Here is a 21,901-nt window from a genome sequence, read left to right as displayed (position 1 = left end):
ACTCCACTAATCTCTATATTTCTTATTATGGGATATATCAAGATATATCAAAATAGTTCACAAAACAACATTCTGCAACTAAATCGATAATTGCAAAGTATTATCTTGCTGAAAATGATAGTACTAACATTGGTGTCATTTAACATTATGCAGACTCGGAGTCTGGTAAATTCCCCTCTATCAGCACATATTGAATTAGAAAAATCTGTTTCAAAAAGTGCTAAAAACAATAAAATAAAATAAAACTTTACCTTCTTTAAGCCTTCTTACAGTTTTAATACTTATCAGATAATCGGAGAATGTTGTTTTTAAATCTACATCGTATTTGGTTCGACGCTACCATATTTTTACTTATTATAACTGTATACTTGATAACAGTTTTTTTTTTTTTTTTTCTTTAAAAAATTTCTTTTATAAATTATATATTGAAAAAGCGATAAGCAAGTTTATAAAGTTTCATGTATCACAATTTTACAAAGTTTTCATACAGACGTTTGTCAAGTGGAGAAATTGCGTTTTCATAGATATCGTTGTCAAGTGGTTGAATTATGTTAAAAGTTTCTTTATTAAATTACTTATCTAATAGTGATTATTTATAAGGTTTACTATCATATTGGTACCCTGAAAAAGTATTTTTCAAAAAAAAAATTCCCGTTATAATAACTTAAAAACTTGCATTCTATTTCTTGAGTAGCTGTATAAGTTTTACTTTAAAATAAATTTTATATTACAAAAATATGGTCTATGAAAATATGACTTTATTATTATTTTACTTAGATAAAAATTGTCAACTTATTGCAGAAATTTTCTACTCTTTGCAACAAATTGTGATTAATCGCGATAATAAATTTTACCTTGAATTTATCTTTTTTTTTTTAGGAGAACTGAAACATATCAAACGCCTAAAACCATGGTGAGTGTTTTTAATAGATATTTTTTTAATACCTCGCCAAATAATGTTGAAATTCCAAGTTTCTATTTCACGATTTCGGTTTGAGACAATGTTTATCTCATTTTTTAATTTTTATTTTTATTTTACTGAAAAATCTGAAAAAACTGAAAATTTATTGAAAGGCATGATAAGAATAATAATTTTAGGAGCCTTGAAAGTGTTCTCTGCGAAAAGTATGATTGGTCGACCGCCGATGCTCGCGCTTTTGCAGAATTTTTGGAACCAATGATGGATTTTGTACCTGAAAATCGAGCAACAGCTGCTCAATGTCTGATGCATCCATGGTTAAATTCTTAAGTAATTTTCAAGCGAATGGTATGACCTGTGATGAATGAATGAATTCAGTATGCTCCGGTGGCTAAAAGTATATATTCAGTACAAAGCCAACTTGGTGGTTGTTCATAAAGATCTACTTCAAGTATTTCATAAAACGACGTTTTAATGTCTGATTGAATATAGAACATAATTCTAAACTTTATTAAAAATTGAATCTACAAATTATCTACAAAGTTCACCTTTAATAATTTTAAGAATTGCGATGGAGTGTTATATCAGTTTATGATATGTTTTTTTAAAGAATCGAACTTAATTTAAACCGGTGTTTTTAAATAACTTTTTATATAAATTTTAAATAAAGTTTAAAAAATAATTTTTAATAGCATCTTACTGCTTTCAGGAGATATATATTTTTTTATAAATATTTGAAAACTTTATTTTATTAAAAAATAATAACTCAATAGAAACCCATTGTGTAAAGGCCAATAGTAAAAACAAGTTAAAACACCATTATTACCTGTAGTCACTTCAGTAATTCTATGTAAATAATAAACAATTCAAAGGAAATAATAAATAGTAAAAAAATGCGAAAATAAAGTTAAAATAACGTGACTAGCGCAACGGTACCATTACTTTAATTTTTTTATCTTAAAGTCACGTTAGTAAAGTCGGATTGGTTCATTTAAAGTCACGGCAGCGAATATATTTGGTTAATTTGAAAAGTCTTAGTTGAGTAAATTTTAAAAATTACTAGAAATTCCATGTCGTATGTACCTTGAGAAAACACCCGGAAGTGCCACCACGGTGGCCGGGGTTCGAATACTTTATTTAAAAATATTTGTTTTGAATTTTGTTTTGTGTTTTTTAACTATTTTTTATTGAAGGTTATTTTTATTGTTTTATATTGAAAGTTACATTGCTTTTTATTATTTACATACACTTATGCGCAGTGAGTGCACACACATCAACTAATATAGGGGTAGTCGCAGTGGAGCGCAAATACATCGGTTTTAGGTTGGGTTGGCATTCTTTAAATCAAAGAAAAAGAATCAACCAATCGGAAATCACTAACGTGATTTTAGGAAAAAATTAAAGCGACGGTACCGTTGCGCAAGCAACAGCGTAAGAATATATTAAACGTTGTACCTTTAATCAATCTTCAATCAATTCAGATAAATTTTTGTTCTTTTAAATATAAAATAATGTGAGTTTTTTCACACTTTTTTTACCTAAGGTACAATGACTGCATAGGTATAGCTTTGTAAATACAATCGTATTCACAAATTTTCTTAGGCGTTTCGAAAGCTTATGGTTTTGAAAATAAATCAACAACAACGGTTAAAGTATTCGATCAAAAGTTTAGAAGGTTTATATATTTTTAACCTTGTTTATACTGAGTCGCAGAGATCTGTTTTAGTTGTAATTTTGCAGCAGGAAACCTAAATCTTTGAAAGAACAAGTTACTTGAGCAAATTGTTTGAAGGTATGCACAGTCTTGAAGCAACCCGAATCATTTTTAGCTTCATACGCGCTATAGCATTCCTCTGAATAGTCGCATATCCACTATACAGAGGAATTCTATAGCGTTCTACCACTTAATGGTCCTGGTTTTCACAACAGATTACAACTTTTTCCAATTTATTTGCGCATAGTTTGCTTCTTCATAAGCATTATCATCTAAGCGACTTTTTTTTTTTTCCAATAGCGTGCAAGCGATCATCCGATATGTATGAACTGTCGCACTAGTTAGTCTTGTTGTCGTCAGCAGGGAGTTCATTATCTTTTTATCGCTGTGAATCTATATTGAAGTAAGATGTTGCAGAGTAGTTATAAAAAAAATTGTTGGAGAAAGTTTCAAAATGGAAACACCTGAGGAATAAATATGAAAAGCCCAGGAGAAAAACGGCATAGTCACATTTAAAAAGTTTTGAGAAAGTATTTATGAATCAAATATAAAAGTTTTTGTATAAAGTTAGGAAAAATAATTTTTTAATAAAAGTTACAAATACTTTATTAAAAATGTAATCTTCAGATAAATTAATCAAGAAATAATTTTTTTAATTTCAAACTTATTTATATTTCCTAATTGAAAACTTTTATAAACGATTAATATATACTTTTTCAAAACTTTTTAAATGTGACTATGCCGTTTTTTCCCCTAGACTCTTCATATATTTTACCCGAAAATGGCTCAACAATAAAAACATTTATGATTTGATAAATACATACAATCTACTATACTCTTACTTATAAATTAATTGAGGTAACTGGTAAAATGCGAACCATGATCGTACTGGTTGTTAATGATGTAATATTTTTTGTTTTCCGTTTGCCGTTTAATTGTATATTTTGCTATATATTTTATAGACTTCAAGCAGATGCGTTATATTTAATTTAAAAGAAATACAACCTAATTTAAATAAAATATATTAGGTTCCATTATACTTAATTTAACTTAAAAAATTGACGAGCAAACGTTTTTTTGAAATATCATACCTGTAGTGGTATATATAGAGCAAGGAAACATTTGATTTTTATCTAATGTTTCCTTGCTCTAAAACTCAATTCTTGTTTTCTATTAATTCCGACTTAATAGTGGTTGCTTGCAGCCTTGAATGTGATTAGGAATAAATATACTAAAAAAGCATGAAGAAAGTAGTTAGTGAAAATAGATTTGGAAGAAACAATTTTACTTACGGGTGCACGTTGTACAGTTTCATAAAATGATCAGAAATATATTCTCTAAGGTTTATTTAAGTCTTGAAAAATTGGAGGTTGAATGAGTCAGGAAAATATAGAAAAACTAGACAAATAAAAATTTTTAGAGCATGGCGGAAATAGAGAGCTTCTTTGAGCAGCAACCATCATAGTATTTGTAGAAAAGAGAAAAAGATTCAACTTTACTACGATGGGAAAGAGGCTCAAGTTTAGCAGATAAAGTGGGTCCAACTATGTTTACAATGCGCTTTTGGACCTTATCTAGAAGAGAAAGAGCATTATTAGAAGAACCAGCTCAAATATGATAACAGCATTCCATACAAGGACAAATAAGAAATTTGTAGAGGTAGAAAAATGGAATCAGGAGTAAGAAAATGGAAAACACGATAAAAAGAAGCAACCTTAGCAGATACTAATTTTGCAATCGATTCTATATATGGTTTCCATGAAAGGTTAGTAGTAAACGATAGTCCAAGAAGACATAAAGAAGAGGACTCAGTAAGTGGGTTGCCACTCATTAATATAGAAATGTCGAGAGTTTTGCAAAAGTTGTTTGTAGTAAATAACTGAGTTTTGTTGGAGTTAAAACCATTGTGAACCCCAATCTGTTACAGAAGTGAAAATAGATTCAAGATCGGCTGCCTGTTTTAAGCGATCAGAAAGAAAAGACTTTTTGTCAAGACAAGAATATAAAGTTGAGTCATCAGCAAAAAGAGCTACTTTAGATGTAAGGTTATTGGGAAAATCCTTAATGTAGATAAGAAACAAAACAGGACCAAGGATGGAACTTTGAGGCACCCCAGAAGTTACAGGAAATAAAGAAGAGTGTTAATAAAGTGGTTAAAAAGAATGATAATTATTCAATTTAATAATCTCAAAAACTCTTCCAGATTTACCATATGAAGCAATATTATTCATCATATGAAGAGAATGGGGGGGGGGGAGAGAAACGCTTATTAATTTTTGGAAAATTTTTGCACCCACCCCAAGTCTATGGTTCCCCCCCTTCCCCCGGTTATCAATTTTTACTTATTATTGAAAATCGACCTTAAAAATTAGAAAATAATTATTTCAGTCACTGATAAAAAAAACTTTCAGGCTTTAAACATCAAGTAAATCTCGATTTACTTGATTTAAACCAAGTAAATTTCGATTTGTCGAAAACGAGCTTTTGGTTTATTTCTCACCAAAGTATAAAACTTTCGTCACCGAATATCCTATTTAATTATTATAAAGCAGCTGTTAAAAAAATGCCCATTTAACCGCAAACCACGCTAAAATTAAATAGTTTTATGCGTGTTTTGCAAAAAATATTATTAGTTCGGAGATTTATAAACTGAAATTTTTTATGAAAAATACTTATATTGCACAGTAGTCCAGAAATGTCACTTTTGAGGCAAAAATCATATCTTCGCCAATTTTGAAGCTAAAAAGCTAAAATTTTTGGAGAATGTTCATTATAACTTGGTTAACAATAACTATCATTGTAATGTTGGTTATCATACGTCTGATGGACACATCAATAAAACAAAACCAAGGACAAATAAAATAACGAATAATCAAAATGTGTTACGTATTTCATATTTAATTTTCGACTTTCTATTAACTATAAATAGTTACCAGCATGTATATACATTTTTTTTTGAATGAATAAATATCATACATGTGCAGATCACCGTGAACACATAGCGTAATAGCTTACATTTAACGTACTTATTTTAACATGATTATTTTTGAAATACCTTTAACTAAATATTCTCTGGACAACAAATTACATATTTATTACATCTTAATAGATTGCATAAACATGTAAAGTAGCACACCAAAGACAAAAAGCAGACATAACAAATGACACAAGGACAACACCAAGGACAAAAAGTCCTTGGTGTTGTTTCCCATCCCTACTCAAAAAATAAATCTGTAAACATGCTACTTTTTACACATTTCTTTAAATAAAGTAAATCTATTTAGGACCCATACTATCAATAATACAATTTAGAATAAAATAAAGAATATAATTGTATTAACAAAATTACAAAAGAAGGTCTAAACATTCTGCTGGAAGAGCAAGTTTCTTTTTTGATTCAAAACTTCACCTTATAGAAGTAATAAAGGGGACTGATGACCAAAGCAATCTTCGCATAACATCTTCATTTGTAATTTTTCTAGAAAATATTTTTTTTGAATGTTCTCGAATTTTTTTAACATCTTTGTTTCTACTTTCCTGGACTTCTTCAGTTAAGAGGCCAATTGGAACTGGCTTGTCTCTTACAACCTGGTTTGAATGGACAATCATCTTGTGCAGGCATAGGATACCATTTAAAATGTGCTACATATGTCTTAAATGTATCTTTCCAATATATTTCTAGCTTATCTGGATCAATTGGTTGCTTACAGGACAATACACAAAGAATAATGAAAAATCTTGTAACAAGATCCTTTATCATTTTTTTTATCTACTTACAACTATTTTTTTCTTTTCAGGAGGGTTTGCATGAAAAAGCCATAATCATTCTTCTTTTCTGTCCAATATGTAACAGACATTCAAAACAACAAATCCAGAGATAGTGTGAATTCCAAGTTCCAAGACATCTGGTTTGGTTGTCTATTATAAGCAATTACGAAATTTATTTTTTTAGGATTTAATCCGCATATATGCGGATTAAATCAAGTTTGCAATACATATATATATCTATATATATATATATATATATATATATATATATATATATATATATATATATATATATATATATATATATATATATATATATATATATATATATATATGTATATATATATATATATATATATATATATATATATATATATATATATATATATATATATATATATATATATATATATATATATATATTAGGGATATGACTTTTTAATTTTTTTTCAAATAAAATGTTTCCTGTATCATAAATCGATGAACTTTTACCTAAAATCATGAAAAAAGGCCCAATAGCTTTCTGCAACAAAAAAAGGTCACCCCCAAAATAAAAATTTGATTTACCATTTTTATATATTCATTTTTGACCGATGTTTTAATCTTAAGCTTAATTCTCAGCTTAATTCTATTTATTTCATTATTTTGTTATGAATTTATAAATATAACGCCACACGTTACCATGGCAACGAAACGGCCGTGTGCCGGCAAATACTTGGAATTGTTATGTGATGACGTCATTGTGTTACCACGGTGATATAGACGACTGTAACAGACTGTAGAAGATTATAGAACTTAGTAGAACATTCTGGAAGCTCTAAATAATTATATAAGCGAGCTGCTGTCAGAGCTCAGTGTTGATAATGTGAATAGTTCTATGAAGTACTCTGCGTGTAACTGAGCTAATAAAGAACTACTGTAGCGAACTAAAGACGCTGTAAGTGTACGAAGTATAAGTAGTTGTAGCATTATCGTTAGGATACGGACTGGATTATCGAACTGTTATCAACATTGACTGGATTATCGAACTATAATTGGATTACTATACAGTTAAAGTATTTTATTAATTAAACGACTTTATTAAACGGATATTTACGCTCAGCTATCCGTAAAGTCGTAACAATATTATATGATGTCTCACAAGAAAAGTCATACCACAGTAACAAAGAACAAGAAGACTTGGACTAAAAATTTGGTGAGATTTCAAGAGTCACACAGAAGAAGAGGAAGCGTGGCTGTAGAAGAACATTCACTCGATGAAAAATCCAGAATACCACTTCAATTGCAGATCGTAGGAAGATACCAGTTTCTCGGAGCATATGTTAAAGGAAGAAAAGAACGAATAGACCAAATTTCTAAGGAAATTACAAAATTGTGGGACAATAAACTGAATTTTCCACGTGTGTCTGATCAAGTGATAAGAGCAAAGCTTATGAAGGTGCTGAAGGTCTATGATGAATGTGTCAAGCGTGGAAAATATGATGTTCTCAATGCATTATTTGACATCACGAAAGTGAATGGCCAGTGGTTATCCTCGGAAGATAAACGTCTATACCACCTACAAAAAGAAAGTAAAGGACAGGTGGGGGTACTCAACAGGACAAGTGGCAAGTAAAGAAACCATTCACCCTTCCAAGAGAAGGAAAGTCCAGTCTGGAACAGCAATACCTTCCACATCACAAGTCCTGTCTACCACAGACAGTGGTACTGAATCTGAAAACTGCAAAAGTAAGAGTGAAGATGATGAAGACGACGACGGTGATAAAGACGATGATGAGGACACTCAGAAAAAAACTAGAAAACACTACAAAAGTAAATTTGCTGTAAGTATGGTTACATCAAGTGGAGTTTCCACAAAGAAAGCTGCTAAAATATGCAATGTATTATCACAACAAGGTATTGATATTCCAACTCCAAGTCAATCAGCAATTTACAAGTCCATATTCAAAGAGGCAGGTAAATTAAAAAAAGAAATGATACAACAACTTAAAATGGAACAGTGGTCCTTACACTTTGACGGCAAACGAATAGATGATAAGGAATATCAGGTAGTTGTACTTCAGAATGAAAGAACTGACGTGAAACTTGATGCACTGCGTTTAAAAGATGGCAAAGCTGAGACTGTTGCTGAAAAAATTGCCAAACTTATTGATGAATACAATTTGTGGAATTCAATTAAGATGATCATTACTGATACAACAAACGTCAATACTGGGAAGAGAAATGGAGTTGTTGTGAAGTTGCAACGTATGTTTAAATTAAAGGGTGTCACAATACCACAATTTATCGGTTGTCAGCATTACGTACTAGACAGGATTCTCCGTCTGGTGATGGACGAAGAACTTGGGGGTGATACCAAATCTCCAAACATTGAATACCCATTTGTGTCTGAACTGTTGAATAAGTATGATGAACTGAAGGATAAGTTTGTGAATGGAACTGTAGAAATTCTTGATAAATCAGGGTGGAGAGACGATATGAAGTTTTTGTACCATTTAACAAGAGTGTTTAGGTTCTATGAAGAACAAAGAAACTTCCCTCTGATTCACTTTCAGAACATTCCTAAAATGAGCAATGCCAGATGGAACTCAAGAGCCATTCTCGCCATTCTGGCGTTCATTCTTATGCCTGAAGCGAGAAAGAATTTGGAGAAGGTTTGCAGGTTCATTTCATATGAGTGGGCAGAACATTGGTTTAGTAGTCAAAAGTACAATGACAATGACTTCAAGAATTTATCTGATGTATTGAAGCCTTACAAAAAGGCATTGCAGTCATTCAAAAATCACTGGAAGAAAGAGCCATCCGTCATCGACATACCACGAAGTAATCAGATAGCTGAACGTGCAATCAAGGTGATGCAAGACCTGTATGCTTCCTGCAGAAAGAAAGACAAACTGCAACTTCGATTCATTCTAAGTAATAAGCGCTAGGCTCTTTATGAGACGTGAGCATCATGTGACCCATGTACTAAACACAGTAGGCCTATAGACACAGACAGTTATGTATATTGTTGTACTAGACGCTTTGATACTGTTAATTTTGTAATACTTGTATAATTATATATCACATAATGTTTTTTGTTATATCACAGTACATGTTGCATAAATAAATAAAATAACAACAGGAGTATGACTCTTACAACATCTTCAGCCTTTAATATTCATTTACTGTACAAAAGTGTACCTATTGAAAATTCGATTTTTTGGTTTTGGGGTGACCTTTTTTCAAAATATGTCAAAATGAAACATCTATTCGTTCTTTTTACATAAAAGTTCATTGAATTACGATACAGGCCTAGTAGGTTGCAAAAAAGTCATATCCCTAATATATATATATATATATATATATATATATATATATATATATATATATATATATATATATATATATATATATATATATATATATATATATATATTGTAGGAATTGTGTTAATATTTCCTTTAATTCTTCCAGTGCTCAATACAGCGTGTTATATAATTAGTAGAGCAAATAATATAGTGAAAACTAATTAATTAATAATATATATTTCAATTACATAACTAAAAGTTTCACGCAAGAGCGATCATCAGATATACCCCCCCCCCGCCTCCCTCCCCTCACTCTTGCAATAAAATACTTAAATAAAAAAAATCAGAATTGGTTTATAAAAGTTAAGAAATTGGAATATTCATTTAATTTAATATTTATTTTAGTGAAAATTTAGTAAATACAACACGGTTACTTATATATATGTAAATGTTGTATGCTGTTGAAAATACATTTGTCATCTTTTTAAGAGTGATCAATATCTTTTTTTTTTAAATAGATCATATTATATTAAAATAAATTTAAATAAAAAAAAAAAGAATATATGTGATCCGATATTTGCTAATCGTCGGAATCAAAGAGATAGTGAAAAAAAAAATTTCTATGCCGGAAACCAGTTAATTTTTTTTTGTTTTTGTAGTGATCCACTATCAAAAGTCATAATAAAATACTTTTCATGAATACAAAGGTTAAATTTTTTGGTAGATGGATTGTTAGATTTGTGCGGCCGTGGCGCAGTGGTTAGAACGCTTGCTTTATAAGCAGGAGATCCAGGTTCGAAAGGAGCTTTGGACATATTTTCGCGTCACGGTAAGGAAGGAGGCATGAACTTCCTGGTTAAATGCACTTCCGCGGTGCTCTGTGACAAGACCGTAAGGTCTTCTTGAGGCACCTAAAAAAAAAAAGAAAAAAGATTGACGTCTTTTAATTATATTCCTCTTGGTTATAGGCACGTTACCTGCGCTTTTATGTTTCCAGATTTCTTTGGAAAGTTGTGTATTATTTCTATACCTGGTTGCATTAAAGGAATTAAGGTGGTTTGCAAGCCTAAACTTGAATGCGTTTTCAGTAAAACTGATGTAAGGTTTTTCTGTAAGACTAGGATTATGTGATGCTAAAGTGGTATTATATATAACGTTTTTTGATGGACATTGGTATTTAGCGGGCATGGGGTTTTCTTAATGTAGTTGCAACTTTTACCATTAGCGGCGAATTTGCTGCGCAAAATTTGTTGGTTGCGTGAATTAATAATTGATGGAATATTTGGCATGCAGTTGTAACTAACTTTTATTGTATTTCTGTTTTAAATTTTGTGGAGCTTATGATGTAATGGAAAATGCAAGTTAATTAATTTTAAGAATAGGTGTCCAGTTTTAGTTACAACATTTTTACTGAAGGATTAAACTATACTATATATATATATATATATATATATATATATATATATATATATATATATATATATATATATATATATATATATATATATATATATATATATATATATATATATATATATATATATATATATATATATATATATATATATATATATATATATATATATATATATATACAGTATTGGACAAAACATTTGCAACCAACATCGAACAATGCTAAAAAGTGTTCCTAATTTTACATGTCTTAAAAACGAAACGAACTATACTACCACAGCAAACAGTTTAGGAGTCTGGAGTCATAGCATGCCATGACATTCGCAATCAGCTGACAGGTGACAGCACACAGGCAGAATTTCGTTGACAAGTGCCATTTTGCAGTGGACAAAACAAGTGCAACTTTTTTGGTTTGTTTCATTTTCTTAAGTCTGGTCCTTGTCAACGTCACGGAAGTTTTTTAATAACTAAAGGAAGTATTCAGAATTTTCCAGAAGCTTCCAGAAGAAGCATCTGGAAGCATCCTGAAGTATCCAGAAACATCCAGACGCATCCAGAAGCTTCCAGAAGCATCAAAAAGAAGCATCTAGAGTCTTCCAGAACAGCTTCACACAGGTTCATTTTACTATATAAGAGATATGTAATTCAGTCAGTATATGGTAGTTAATCAGTCAGTATTATCAAGACAGTTTATCGAAGTGAGTTTTATTAAAGTGGTTTATCGAAGAACATCAATACAAGAAGTGAAATACAACAAGTGTTTCATTTCATCAAAACAGTCCACATCCAACCAAGACGTTGTGTTCCACAGAGCACTATTGTATCATCACAAGGTGAATGTAATATGAATGTAACACGGTAAGCCTTGAGAAGCGTGATTATTTATTTCTGTTGTTTTTATGACTTCAAGTGCAAAAATGGCTCCCGACAGTCTTGGATTGGAATTAAGAAAGAAAATTATTTGCGATTACGTAAGTGGAATGTCACAAAAAAGTATTTTTGATAAAAATCACGTGAAAAAATGGACCGTATCAAGACTATGTTCCAAATATCGTTCTACGGGGAAGTTGGCAGCAGATAACAAAGGTGGAAGACCGCGTTCCACCACTTCTAGAGAGGATTCTATGATCGTCAGATCCGTCAAGAAGGATCCCTGGATATCATCTGTCGAGATACAAAAGCAATTAGAGCTGCCTGTCCCAGTGAAAAAGCGCACATGGGATACGCGTGGATTTTTTCCATATGTAACCCATGTGGGGATTATTATTTTGTCCCATGTGGGTTTCATATGGTAAATCCCACATGGATTCCATATGATAAATCCCATATGGGATACGCGTGGGTTTTTACCATATGTAACCCATATGGGGATTATTATTTTGTCCCATGTGGGTTTCATATGGTAAATCCCACATGGGTTTTATGTGGTAAATCCTACATGGGATATAGGTGGAAAATACTACATGTTATAGATCTTAAATGCCACATATTTTAATCCAAATGGTATAAAAGTAGTCAATACTAGACAAATAAAAGTCCGAATGCTTCTATGATAATTTTTAAAATTCTTTTAATTTAAAAATTACTTAAATAGTAATTTAAAATTAATCATCGAAGCTTTCAGAGAGGTTTAACTTAATCTGGTATTTGCTACTTTATCCCATTTGGTATTCAAAATGTGTAGCATTTTTGATCTTTTACATGTGATGTTTTCCACCTATAACCTGTGCGATTTACCTTAAACTATTATGACGAAATTTTATAAAATTAAAAACCGTGTTGCAAAATGAATTTATTTCAAAATAAATGCTATTAATTAATACATTCAAAATGAATATTAAAAATATTATTTTTTCTTTTGCGCTTTACACGTCGTTTTTTATCGATTGAATTAATTAAATCGCTTCGGCTTGCATAATACCAAGTTTTTTAGTATCTTCTAACTTTCTTCAAACATTTTCTAAAAAAAATAAATAAATACAAATATATATATATATATATATATATATATATATATATATATATATATATATATATATATGTATATATATATATATATCGTCATATATATATATATATATAAATATATATATATATTTCGTCATACACACGGCCTTCTATAATAACAGGCCTTGACATCGCGCCGTAAAAACTGAAGGCCGATTAAACTTTCACTTTTACTTATATGATATATTTTTATATTAGGTTGGGTCTAATGGCAGTCTATGTTTTCTAAAAATAATCCCTAGTAAAGACGGAAATATAAAAAGAAAACCAAAAAATTGTTAAAAGATAATCATATTTTTCGTATTTCAAATTTCATTAAGAAAATTTATGTAATATTAAATAGTATCAATAACAAGCAGAACTATAACAAAGTATATATCTATATATTAGAAAGATAACTGTATTTTTAATTTTTTTTGCTAAAAATGGTAACAATAAAAATTACCAACAATAAAAAACACCAACAAAAGTCGATTCAAGCCAAAAAAAAGTTTTATCAATATATCTCAACAGGGTAAATATTTACAAATCCAAACATATTGAGAGACATATAGGCTAATGAGAAAATAAAAAACATAACAAGTAAATAGCATATTAAAATACAAAACTAATTTTCACATAAATTATGATAGCTTTAGTACTTTGGGAGTGGTAATTAGTGAGTAATTCTTTAGCAGTTTTTTTGTGATTTTAAATCTATATTTAGCAGCAATGAACTGAAACTGAGTAACACAGAATGTTCTGCATAAAGGGTCAGTAGCACCTTGAAAAAAAAAAGCAAAATATTGACCATTAGAAAAGAGCATCAGAAGGAATTTCAAGTCCGCCTCTGTTTAGGCTATACAGATAACTTCCATATTTATAATAATAATTGGTAGAATCATCATAAATTTTTATTTCGCTTTTTTGCACATAGCCAGCTATGTAAACTATAGCCACTAATGTAGATTTATTAACTGAGCTTTCAAGATCATGTATATTATCCAGAAGTTCTTTTTCATCAGTAGAAATATCTCTAAAACATATGTCACAAGTATGACAATCGATACCATCAACAGGAATGTCAAGTTGTAATATCAATTTAGTAAGTTGAATATTAATTTTTTCAATTACAGATTTAGCGTTTATAAAGTAAGTACCTCCAGATCCCTGTCAAAGCTTAGAAAAAGCTTTTTCAAGTGGATCTGTTGAAAACCAACCTAATAAGACAAACTTTGCTCCATTACTCATCAAAGTTTCTACAAGATCAACAAAGCCATAACATGAATGCGCTATTGCATTGCTAGTATCTAGCGTAAGCTGTTTTACACGCTTACCTGTAGGTTTCATAAAATTTGACAGTTCAGCAATATCTCGTAACTGTTGATCACCAACTGAGTGGATTTCTTCGCATAATTCATTTCTAAACCGAATGCCAGCACCAGGTGCTTTGACATTAACAACATTCGAAAAAAAATTATTTTTTCAATAAATACAGCAGTACCTTCAAATGCTTTATTTTCAATCTCTGAATGCATTCTTAATGCAGCTACTGTTTCTTTTCAAAAAACAGACAAACAAAACTTTACAGATTGTCTCTATATTGGTTTTAGATAAACTGATTTAGCTGTAACTGTTTAGAGAGTTTAAAAAGACTATTGCACTCAGTTTTATATATAGTTTCTAAATCACTCCACTTAGCCAAAATAAAAATCTTTGATTTACACGGTTACCATCAGTAATTATTACCAGTGTCTTACTATTTTCAATATTATTTATGGTATAGACAATTTGTTGACATTGAGCAAACTGAAATTCAGAGGAAAGATTTGCAACAGGTTGAGCTCTACATATAAATTCTGGACCTCCAAAAAGACATTTAATCATACATGATAAAATTGTTCTAGCTAACTTTTCAGGCTAGTTTAATGCTTGACCAAACAAAGCACCTCTTTGGTAAAGTAATGAAGCTTTGACATAGACCTCATCAATTAGTAGTATGGAAAACGCTTTTTAATGGATTTAAATTCATAAAAATACTATTTATGAAACTTAGGTCCTCCATTGAGCTTATTTTTGAAGTCAATCGTGTTAAAGTCCTTATACTTGGCAACTTGTAGTCAATACACAAACAATCATATAAACTTCGTTGTAGTTGTAATTGATATTGTAGTTGTAGTTGTATAAATTGATATTTTTGTTGCAGTTGAGATAGTTCGACTTGCAAGGAGATACACAGCATTTCAAAGGCATTTTTAAGGCATTTAAAAAAACTAATCGTTAGTTTGACAATATTATTACCTTACAATGTTAACGCCTTGAAACTTACAACGTTATCGTCTTGAAGTTGCGCTATCTAATTTATAAACCAATTAAATTTTAAAGATTTATTAAAAAAGCGCGAACACAAACTTTCGTCTAATGTTAAAAGATGAAAATGTAAACGCAGTATTAGGAATTGGCCTTCAGTTTAACAAATTTGTTGCGCGATGTCAAGGCCTGTTATTATAGAAGGCCGCGGTCACACATAATATAATATTATGAAACTAATAAACAAACATCTAAATTTCTATAAGTAAATTTATTCTTTGATCATTGCCTTTATATCCTATCTTATTTTCATATCATAATCTATTATGGTATTATTTATATAACATATCACAACAATATTATTTAATTTGTGATGTTCAAATATCATATGAACATTCTCTAACATGTTCATATGATATTTGAATATAGTTCTTGAGTATATTATCTGCAAACAATTGACTGATGCAAGTTCAAATGTTGTCAAAAACCAAGCATGCATGCATGGGACACTGCAGTGTCCCACAAAGAAATGCTGGTTTGAAAGTCAAATTTTCTTTATTAAAAAAAAATATTAAAATAGGGGGGAGATAGGGAGGTTTCCATAATTTTTTTTAGGCTCCAAAACTTTTAACTTTATATATATAATAAGGTTCATAAAACTTAAGGGACTTACGAAGTAAATTGAGGAACAAAACAAGGATATTTACAGAAACTTTTCAATTTTTAATCTGGAGTACCACAGTGTAATTGGGAATAAAGTCGCTGGGTCCAGTATTCAAAGTAATATGATCTAAAGTAATATATAAATTAAATAAAATGCTTTAAAATGCATGCAGTTATACATATAACTCCTGAAAGTTAACTATGTGTATAACTAGTTATACATAAAATTTATTATATAAACTTATTTTTTAAGGTTATGCTTGAACAAATTAGTACCAATTAATTCAAATTCAAGATTTAGTTCAAGTTCAAGTTCTTATTTGTTCATTGTTTTTTCACTATTTTATATTTATTTGTTCAAATTTGTTAACTAGTACTAATTCTTACTACAGTAAGAATATTTATCATTGTTGAACGTGATTTTATTAGTAACTTAATTTTACTTTCAACATATTTTGACCCTTACATTTTAAATGACAGCTTTACTTTTCTATTGATGTTAAATTTATTACGTTTCAATAACTCAGATTGAATTTTACTAAATTATTGTAAGCTTTGTAAGAATTTGTTGTATATTAAATGGTGTTGTATATAAAGTAAAAACTATATATATATATATATATATATATATCTTTTTAGAAAGTGTAAGAAAAAAGCATATATATATATATATATATATATATAGTATTTAGGCTATGGGATAATCCATAAATAATGCCAGTAGATAGAGGGGCAGTGTGAGTTTAACAATAATTAACAATGGGGAGGGAATGTTGAGACCAAAATAATGTCAATTAAAAAATTGAATTAAAAAAAAATTAAATTATTTTATTTAAAAAAAAGTAAAACAATTTATGCTAGCTATGAGCAGGTTTTAGATGTATTTACACCAACAATGTGGTCTAAAAACTTCTTGCTTTTGTTGCTTAAAACTGTAGAGGATCATAGGAAAAACAATTTAAATTCAGAAATTAGCTTGCTTATCTGAAAGAACAATTTGTGTTTTTTTTTTTACTTTTAGTACTGTTGAGAATAAATGTATAATTGAACCAGAAAAAAATTGATGGTATATGCATTCTTTATATTATATTAACAATTCAGATATACCATCATAATATGATAACAAAAACTGACATCATTTTCAATGGGAGATGGCAAAAAATTGACTGAGTTTGATAAAGGGTGAAGGTGTTCAATAAACCTGGTCATCATCTGACATCATTATGCATAGATGATCCTATGATTTAGGTAAAATAAGTAATCAATTTGCCATATTTCTCTTTAGAAAGTGTAAGAAAAAAGCATTGTTATGCTGAGAACCTACCTATTGAGCAATGATAAACATTCTTACTGTAGTAAGAAATAGTACTAATTAACAAATTTGAACAAATAAATATAAAATTAACAAAAACAATGAATAAATAAGAACTTTAACTTGAACTTTAACTAAATCTTAAATTTGAATTAATTGGTACTAATTTGTTCAAGCATAACCTTAAAAAATAAGTTTCTATAACAAATTATATGTATAACTAGTTATACATATAGTTAACTATCAGGTGTTATATGTATAACTATATCAGGAATTATATGTATAACTATATCAGGAGTTATATGTATAACTATATCAGGAGTTATATGTATATATAGTTATACATATAAATTTTATAAATTTTAAAGCATTTTAAAGTATACTATTTTATTTAAACATTACTTTAGATTATATTACTTTGAAAATTGGACCCAGAGGCTTTATTAACACTGTATTCCCAATAACACTGTGGTACTCCAGATTAAAAATTGAAAAGTTTCTGTTAATATCCTGATTTTGTTCCTCAATGTAGTTTGTAAGTCCCTTAAGTCATAAGGACCTTATTATATCTAAAGTTAAAAGTTTTGGAGCATAAAAAGTTACAGAAAATCTCCTCCACCACCACCACCCTATTTTTTTCTTTTTTAACAAAGAAAATTGGGAATTCTTTGACTTTTAAACCTGCATTTCTTTGTGGGACACTGTAGTGTCCCATGCATGCATGCTTGGTTTTTGACAACATTTGAACTTTCATCAGTTAATTGTTTGCAGATAATATACTCAAGATCTAAATTCAAATAACTATTATATTATCCTAATAATACGTCTATTTACACAAATCTTAATCTTATTTCTATAAAGAAAGATAAACATTATTCGTGGTACTTACATACTTGCTTGCCATTTTCTATATTAATATAAAATATTTTCACACAATATAAACGTAACGCAATGCAATGTCGATTTAAAAATTTTTATTTAGTTTTTTTTTAAAAGTTTTTTTTTTAGTTTCCAGCTTTCAAATTAATTCCCATGCAAATCCCACATGAAACCCACGTGGGATTTCCCATGTGTGTAAATACCATATGGTTCCCACATGTAACCCATGTGGGATTACCCACATGGGTTTTAGGTGACAAATTTCCATACGGATACCACATGGGAAAATCCGTCCCACGTAAATCCCATCAATCCCACACGGAACCCACGCGGAACCCATGTGGGACGCGGTTTTATTTTTCACTGGGGTATCGGACCGAACAATCAGACAACGTGCTGTTGAAGCCGGATTGTTTTCTCGACGCCCTGCAAAGAAACCGCTGATTTCACTAAAAAACTAAAAGAAAAGACTCCTGTTTGCTACATCTCATATTGACTGGAATGTGCAGAAATGGCGAACTGTCCTGTTCAGTGATGAATCGAAGTTCAACATCATTGGGAGCGATGGCATTTGCCGTGTACGTCGAAGACCGGAAACGCCTCGATTTACGTTATTGCCATAAGACCTTGAAGCATGGTGGAGTCAATGTAATGGTCTGGGGGTGTTATTCTGCTAACGGTCTAGGTCCAATACATCGATTGAATAATGTACCGTTTCATGTATAAAAATATCCTGAAAGATGTTATGTTACCTCATGCTGAATGGAATATGCCAATAAAATGGGTTTTTCCGCAAGACAACGATCCGAAACACAGTGCAAAAGTAGTCAAGCAGTAGTTTCAAGACAACCACCTATTGGTGATGGATTGGCCGTCTCAATCTCCGGATCTCAACCCTATCGAGAACTTGTGGGAGATCGTCAACCGCAGAATTAATCGTGAAGGTGTTCGTAATAAGGATCAACTGTTTGAACAAATCAAAAAGGCCTGGGCAGCGATTCCACAAAGTTTCATTGATCACCTGATTGAATCTATGTCTCGAAGAGGCAAGGCTGTAATTGACAACAAAGGATTTGCCACGAAATACTGATAGCGAAATACAGCTTGATCAACATTTTGTCGAGTTGCACTTGTTTTGTCCAGAAGGAAAGTAACTTTTTTAAATACTTTTGATTAATTTATTAATTTTCGTGTAAAAATAATGAACTTTGTGATGAATAAAACTTGAAGAACTTTGTCTCTAAACAGTTACATAGTTATTTCTCTAAATTGAAAAAATGCAGCACTTTTATATAAAGAAACTAAATAAGCATTATTTGGTTGCACTCGTTTTGTCCGATACTGTATATATATATATATATATATATATATATATATATATATATACACTAGCGTTCTTAATTATTCGAATGACATTAACTTTTTTTAAAAAAGCTACTTTTATTTAACTACTTTTATGTTTATTTTTGCACTATTAGATAATGTAAAAGTATTTCGGTTAAAATGCTTTGATAAAAATCATAAGAATAATAAAAATGCTAAAGTGAGCTATATTAATAATGGACCATCAATGACTGTAAACACGGACAGACGTATCAAAGTTTTAAATCTTTGGTTTCAAGATAAGATTGTTAGGCTGGAGAATAATCGTTGAATTTATAATAAAATAGTGTTTATTATTGACTGTAAAACATGGTCGATGTAGTGTTAAGGTGTTGGGCTGTTTTAGTTAGAACGCCACAGGTGAAAAGTAGTTTACTTGTACACTTAAAAAATTATGCTACACCTTCGGAAAAATTGGTTAATGAGAAGCTATTCTTTTTTTCGTAAGAAAATGACTTGAAGCTTAAGTCTAAAACATGTTTTTCAAAAACTAGTTTAAGTTATTTGACTGAGTTCGAAAAAGATCAAATATTAAAGAAAATGATTTAGCCTCCCTAATCACGGGATCTCTCTCCTATCGGGTTTTTATGTGAGGAAATAAAAGTAATGTCAAAAACTAGTGCCAAATGATGCATAAGATGTGAACAAAACTTATTTTTTAGTGGCATAAAACTGACTTCGACAAATAAGATAAGTCGTTAAGTAGAATGCCATGAATATGTATGGCGGTTATTGTCGCTAAGGGTGGTTGAAAAGTAAATTATAAATTAATCTAATCGGACTTTTAATAATTTTTGTGTTAACCTAATAAAATGGAAGATAACATATAATTCAGGTAGACTTTGCTAACAGTTTAAAACTATGATACCTTATTATACTAAATTTGATACCTTACCTCGAAAAGTACTTTTTTAAAAACTCAGCAGTGAAACTGTGTGTGACGGACCGTGGGGGGGGGGGGGGAGGAGATAGGGTGACTGTGGTGTGCTTTCCCCCTCCCCCTCCACATCATAATCTTAAAGTCCTAAAATATCTTAGAAGTAGCGGATCTTTTTTTTTTTAGGAGACGCAAATATGATACAAAATACCAAAACTTTTTAACGATTTGTAAGGGTTTGATTTAAATCAATGGCGACTAATGATGAGTTGATAAAGAAAATCTCCTAAAAATAACACATGCATTTTGGGATGTAAGTGAACTATAACTCTAAATATATTCTATAATATATAAGTATATAATATAATACTCTAAATGTTCTGTTTTTTAAAAACTCAATTTATTGGAAAGATTTACATTTTTTGATCTAATTCTTGATTTTAACCAAAAGAAAATTGACAAACAAAAAAATTTCAGAAAAATGGGTTGAGATTGCTTGCGTTAAGAAGTTGGGTTTATTTCAAATAAAATCAAGTCGATAGGGGAGAAGGATGTCAAAGAGGAAAATTCAAAATCTCGCGTCATTATTAAAGTCGTCATAATGGAGACTGGAGAAAATTATTTCAAAGTTCATCAGCATATTAATCTTTAATTAAATAAAATAAAAAAGAAATTAAAGAAGTGAAAAAAAAAATGTTTTAAAATTTTTATCAATTTTACTCCAAAATTGTGTTGGCCAGGGCTAACATTTTGCCCTGATCAACACTATAAAAATGGAAATTTTAGACAATTTTAGTATTTTATTTTGGAGTATAATTTAGTAGAGAAACAATTAAAAACGCAATAATTTCAAAAGTATCAAATCACATATACAAGTGAAATATATTTGGGTTTAATACCAAATTGTGGTAAATAAAGAGGTTTAGAACGTCTTTGATGTGCTAGAAATGTGCTGCGTATTTATCTCTTCAAGTAGCAAATTATTCAACTTTCTTAATTTTGAACTTAATTGCGCAGAGCATACTCAGAAACTTTGCAATCATCAAAAACAAGATTGTAAATATCTTCAGAATAAATTTTTTTGTCATAGATGAGAACCATTCTCGGAAATTTTCTCAGCATTTAAGCTCAATGGCTTAAGCGCCGGTATTTGTTGCCAGTAATGAAAAAGCATACGGGATGAATAAATCATGACAAGCAGGTTTAAAAAGTGATTAATAATATCACAAAGACTTACTTACATTCAACAATCATTCTGTATTTTGCTTTTACTCTTCCAGTGTAATTTTTAATACGAGTTCATGAACAAGATATGCATATCTTGTTTTTAGACAAATGACTTTTTTTTTAAATACATTGCGTTTTTAAGAATTTAAATTTTTTGTTT

At 30.0% G+C, this 21,901-nt stretch overlaps 1 protein-coding gene and 1 long non-coding RNA gene across 5 annotated transcripts in view; one reads left to right on the top strand and one right to left on the bottom strand.

Annotated features, from left to right (window-relative positions):
- Positions 1-1,650, top strand: part of LOC100201787 (SRSF protein kinase 3) — a 56,262-nt gene extending 54,612 nt beyond the window's left edge. For all 4 annotated transcript variants that reach the window (XM_065817731.1, XM_065817729.1, XM_065817728.1 and 1 more), the window contains 2 exons: positions 880-913; positions 1,099-1,650. In XM_065817731.1, the coding sequence (XP_065673803.1) occupies positions 880-913; positions 1,099-1,249 (185 nt within the window). In that variant the 3' untranslated portion in view covers positions 1,250-1,650. The remainder of the gene's footprint in view (positions 1-879; positions 914-1,098) is intronic.
- Positions 1,651-12,881: 11,231 nt separating this feature from the next.
- Positions 12,882-18,620, bottom strand: LOC136091175 (uncharacterized). Its single transcript, XR_010643761.1, has 2 exons — positions 18,265-18,620; positions 12,882-13,064 (listed from the first exon to the last, which is right to left on the bottom strand). It is a non-coding gene; the product is annotated as an uncharacterized LOC136091175 (long non-coding RNA).
- Between the last annotated feature and the right edge of the window lie 3,281 nt (positions 18,621-21,901).

Source organism: Hydra vulgaris, chromosome 14 (assembly GCF_038396675.1).
Source record: "Hydra vulgaris chromosome 14, alternate assembly HydraT2T_AEP".
Taxonomy (NCBI): Eukaryota; Metazoa; Cnidaria; class Hydrozoa; order Anthoathecata; family Hydridae; genus Hydra; species Hydra vulgaris.
Note: the sequence above shows the minus strand (reverse complement) of the source record. Positions and strands in the feature narration are given on the sequence as shown.